Source organism: Puntigrus tetrazona, unplaced genomic scaffold (assembly GCF_018831695.1).
Source record: "Puntigrus tetrazona isolate hp1 unplaced genomic scaffold, ASM1883169v1 S000000234, whole genome shotgun sequence".
NCBI lineage: Eukaryota > Metazoa > Chordata > Actinopteri > Cypriniformes > Cyprinidae > Puntigrus > Puntigrus tetrazona.
The window spans coordinates 515001-520000 of record NW_025047902.1 but is presented as its reverse complement, the minus strand read 5'-3'; the positions used below and the strand labels follow the sequence as shown (position 1 = coordinate 520000).

At 43.8% G+C, this 5000-nt stretch overlaps 2 protein-coding genes across 5 annotated transcripts in view; both read left to right on the top strand.

Moving 5' to 3' along the window:
- Nucleotides 1-761, top strand: part of LOC122333304 (interleukin-2 receptor subunit beta) — a 6354-nt gene extending 5593 nt beyond the window's left edge. For all 3 annotated transcript variants that reach the window (XM_043230860.1, XM_043230861.1, XM_043230859.1), the window contains one exon: nt 1-761. This exon is cut by the window's left edge and continues 1036 nt beyond it. The gene's annotated coding sequence lies outside the window, so the exon portion shown is untranslated.
- Nucleotides 762-971: 210 nt separating this feature from the next.
- The window catches only part of LOC122333303 (transmembrane protease serine 6), a 13683-nt gene continuing 9654 nt past the window's right edge, over nt 972-5000 (top strand). Inside the window, exons 1-6 of one of the 2 annotated variants that reach the window (XM_043230856.1) lie at nt 972-1160; nt 1263-1392; nt 3677-3819; nt 3961-4028; nt 4106-4287; nt 4371-4412. In XM_043230856.1, the coding sequence (XP_043086791.1) occupies nt 1104-1160; nt 1263-1392; nt 3677-3819; nt 3961-4028; nt 4106-4287; nt 4371-4412 (622 nt within the window). In that variant the 5' untranslated portion in view covers nt 972-1103. The remainder of the gene's footprint in view (nt 1161-1262; nt 1393-3676; nt 3820-3960; nt 4029-4105; nt 4288-4370; nt 4413-5000) is intronic. The other variant, XM_043230857.1, reaches the window with a different exon arrangement.

The following is a 5000-nucleotide window of genomic DNA, read 5'->3' as shown; positions in this document are numbered from 1 at the left end:
GCGGATCCGCTTCCGTGTGCTCATGCGTGTTCAGGACTTGTGTGTGGTTTGTGACGCAGATGCAGTCTCTCAGAACGACCAAACCAGACGAAACACGGAGGACAGTTTCCTGATTCTTTTCACTAAAACTCTACCACAAGGACATCGAGCAGTTTAGAAGAATAGTGGTTTCAGTTGAGAGTATTTGTAAGATTCTACGTCCTGAATGTTTTCATAATATATAGTTTCTATTTATAAGACGTTTGGCGCCAGAAACATTACGGCTACTATGAGACAGAAACACAAAAGCAGAAGTGTAATGTTCTTTGGGAAATGCATGTTATTGTTATATTGTTTGTTTTTGTATGCCATTTCATGTTGTATCTCGGACTCAAACGCATGTTAAATGATGATGTCTGCTGTCTGGATGAATGTAAGAGAAACCTGTAGTTCTCAGCCACCGCGATTTGCTGCTAAATAACATATTAAAGCATATTTGTGCTCTGTTTGATTAGCTGATTGAACCCAGGTATTATTATAGGTCAGTTAGATCAAGTAATGCTGTTTCTTTTATCTTATAGACTTGAGTGTCAGACCTGAAAGGGCCGTTTGTGTGTGTGTGTTTTTTAACACATTGAACTAAATATACACACTGTATGCAATAGCACTGATGATGAATGTAAATAAATTAATAAGCAAGGCACATATAAAACATAGAGGCAAAACAGTACCAATAAACTTACATGTATTCTAAGAAAGAACTTCGTTCCTCTTCAAATAAATCGAGTTGTGTTATTATTTCTGTTTCTGGACCCTGCTACTTTTTACCAAATCTAATGATGAACACAAAGGGCCCCGAGGAGCGTCAGGTGAGACCCGGCGGAGTGACGTCACGGCCGTTGCTAGGCGTCGGCTGTCGCCGAGAGACCCGTTACTCGTGTTCTCACACACTCTCGGTCACGCGGGGCTGTGCTGTTATTGATCCGCAGCGGACTTCGGACTGACAAACACTGCGCCTCACAGATCCCTCGGAACATGTGAGCCTCCGGAGCCCGCTGAGAACCCGCAGAACCGGGACCGACAGCCCAGGATGAGCGGCAGATAACGGCTCGGTTCGGTTCGTGATGGAGCTCGGGAACGGATTCGGATCGGCTCCGGATCGAGACAGCGACACCGACACTGTGAGAGAGAGCCGTGTTTGATCACAGAATGAAGCGAGCATTGCACAACAACTGCGAGATAATACTGTGAAAGAAGTTCAGTGCTTCTGTGTTTAACAACAGATTCCTCGCGTCGATCCGGATCAGACCCAGAGAACGAGAAGGAGCTTCCAGAAACGGCTGATTGGCCTCATCTTCACCATCATCATCCTCGTCTTGGCAGGATCTTCATCTCTTCTCTGGTACTTTCTGGGTGAGGAACGAGTCAGTTATTGGTAAACTAAAACTTAGAAGATGCCAGACTTAAGAACAAATACTTGTTAAATTGAAATGCGTTTCAGGATAATAATGCAACACACACACACACACACACACACACACACACACACACTCACACACACACTCACACACACACACACACACACACACACACACACACACACACACACACACACACACACACACACACACACACACACACACACACACACACACACACACACACACACACACACACACACACACACACACACACACACACACACACACACACACACACACACACACACACTCACACACACACTCACACACACACTCACTTTAGAGTAATAACCCTTGACATTCATGTAAAAGAAGAGAAAAGAAGAGAAGTTCACTTTCCCGACTGGAGAACTAATCTGATTAAAACATCTAACGGCACACAGTTATCAGATTCAGTGCACGCCGGCGAGGATCAGGCAGCTTGTCTGAGAGAATCTCAAAGAAATCAAAAGAATGAACTCAACTCAAGAAAGATAAACAAAGTTTGTTTTCATATTTATACCATGCAGCCTAAGCAACATAATAAGACAAATTCGACATTACATAAAAGAGTTAAAATAAATAGTTACTTTTAGTTCAGTGTTTGAATGTTCAATTATTGAAAGGATAGTCAACGTTGTCGACTGTTTTTACTGCATTTGCTTGCATCGCTGTGATAGATGACTTAATGGGAGACGAAACAGGAGCGGTGCAAGAACTGAGCCTTGTGGGACACCGTATGTGATGGCCGTCTCACGCTCTTCTACACTCACAGAATAACCTCTCTCTTCTAAATACGACCTGAACCGAGTACCATCCCAGAAAACCCGACGCGGTTTTCCAGTCTCTCTAGAAGCATGTTATGATCGACAGAGTCAAGCGCAGCACTAAGATCTGCTCTACTGTTTCTTACGAGACGTTGCTGTTGATATCGATTGACATAGTGACTTCTTTTGGAGATTTCAGTCGATTCTGTGTGATCTCTTCACTAGATGGAGTCCCAGTCACCTTTCTGATATTACTGATCCTCTCAGAAAAGAATCAAACTCATTGCATTTGCTGTCAGGTTTGTTAGTTTCTCAACCGTAAAGAAAAGAGTGAGTGTTGTTTAAACTACTATTCACGAGGTCTTTGGAGATGCTGTAGTGAACTTCCAGTATTGTCTTCCTCCACATCCTCTCTGCTTTGTCTTTTCATACTCTGAAAAGCTGTTGATTTTCTTCATGATGATTTCTGCCAATTACACTCTTAAAGGAATCAAGGAGAGATGTTTAGACCCTCACTGATGAGAAATCTAGAGTGTGTTCCTGACTGTGTGTGTGTGTGTGTGTGTGTGTGTGTGTGTGTGTGTGTGTGTGTGTGTGTGTGTGTGTGTGTGTGTGTGTGAGTGTGTGTGTGTGTGTCCATGTACCCGAGGAATCAGGTCAAAAGTGTTTAAAACACGGATCATTTCTGTAGCAATCTTGATCTCTGTATTATCTGTATGAATATTAAAGAAGTTAGTAAAGTTAGGAGCTGCTTCATCGAGGACTGCGGCGGTCTTTCATTTAAAAACATCAGATCCTATTTGTTCGTGGTGATCAAGTCATTAGGGACCACAAAAAAGTGGATGTCAAGCCCTCCACACCTTCTGTCATCATTTACTCACCATCCATATCATATTAAACTAAAAAAGAAGAAGAACATGAACCATATTGTCATACAGTCTCCTTTCACTGTCTCTCTCTCTCTCTCTCTCTCTCTCTCTCTCTCTCTTTCTCTCTCTCTCTCTCTCTCTGTCTCTCTCTGTCTCTCTCTCTCTCTCTCTCTCTCTCTCTCTCTCTCTCTCTCTCTCTCTCTCTCTCTCTCTCTCTCTCTCTCTCTCTCTCTCTCTCTCTCTCTCTCTCTCTCTCTCTCTCTCTCTCTCTCTCTCTCTCTCTCTCTCTCTCTCTCTCTCTCTCTCTCTCTCTGTCTCTCTCTCTCTCTCTCTCTCTGTCTCTCTGTCTCTCTCTCTCTCTCTCTCTCTCTCTCTCTCTCTGTCTCTCTCTCTCTCTCTCTCTCTCTCTCTGTCTCTCTGTCTCTCTCTCTCTCTCTCTCTCTCTCTCTCTCTCTCTCTCTCTCTCTCTCTCTCTCTCTCTCTCTCTCTCTCTCTCTCTCTCTCTCTCTCTCTCTCTCTCTCTCTCTCTCTCTCTCTCTCTCTCTCTCTCTCTCTCTCTCTCTCTCTCTCTCTCTCTGTGTGTGTGTGTGTGTGTGTGTAGAGTACAGGGTGTGGGTTCTGGAGCCGAAGCTGGTTCAGCAGTACACAGCCAGTGTTTCTATACTGAATCTGAACTTCTCGGTCAGTCTGTCCAGTCACGAGAGCTCAGAGTTCAGATCTACGTCTGCATCTGTGCAGAACACGGTGAGTCCTGTGTGTGTGTGAGTGTGTGTGTGTGTGTGTGTGTGTGTGTGTGTGTGTACTATATTTATATATGATCTGAATGCTGTTTTACTTCTGTTCATGTCAGTGTTGTAAGATCAGTTTCTTGTCATCACCGGACAGGTGGAGAAGCTGCTGAAGTCCACAGACCTGTCCAGATACTTCAACTCCAGCGCGGTGTTTGCGTTCGGGTGAGAGCTCTGTCCGTGTGTCTGTGTTTCGGAGCCGAGGTCAGTGTTCTTCAGGGTTCTCCTCTGGTGTTCTGCAGGAACGGCAGCGTGGTGGCTCACCTCTGGCTGCGTCTGTGGATCCCCAGCAGTCACGCGGAGGCTGTGAACGTCCAGCGGCTGAACCGGAGCGTGTTCAGAGAGCTCCAGCGCTTCAGCGACGCTCAGCAGGTCAGCCGATACGAGGGTCTTCATCTTCTGCTGCCCTCGCTCAGCTTCACCGGTAACTCTCCGCTCACGCGTCCGCTGCGCTTCGGCTCTCTTCAGTTCTGTGCTTCACGTAGATCTGTGTTCTTTACTTTCCAGAGACCAACCCCAAAGTTATAGATCTTTTTCAAGCTACATTTGGTATGATTTTGCTCCTTTGTTACTTTCTTTCTTTCTCTTTCTTTTTAACAATCATTTCCAGGGGTTTAATTCATTCTCATGTACTTTCATCACATCCTTCGTTTTTTACTCAGGACCACAAAAACAGTCATATTTTCTTAATATGACAATATATGAGATACAGGAGACAAGAAAATCTAAATATTGAGTTGAAGTTCTTAGCAATGCATATTACTAATCAGAAAGGAAGTTTTGATATTTATTTAATCTTTAATTAATACCCTAATGATTTTTGGCGTATGAAATAGTTGTGTATTGTCGTCTTCTGCTGCGTATGACTGCTTTTGTGCTCCAGGTTCACTATTAGTTTTGAAAGGCAAACAGTATTAATGACTGCTGGTTTGAGCTGGTCAAGTTAACTAATTCCTGCGCAGGACCAGCTTAAACTAGCTGTCATAACTTATATACAGAATATACCAGCATAACCAGCATATGCTGCTCTTTTCAACAAGGAAATCACCAAACTGTATTAAATCATATTTAAAAACTCTCTGTTGGAGGAGTGATAACTATAAAGACAAGAATATCAGTGAAATCACCTGTTTATGT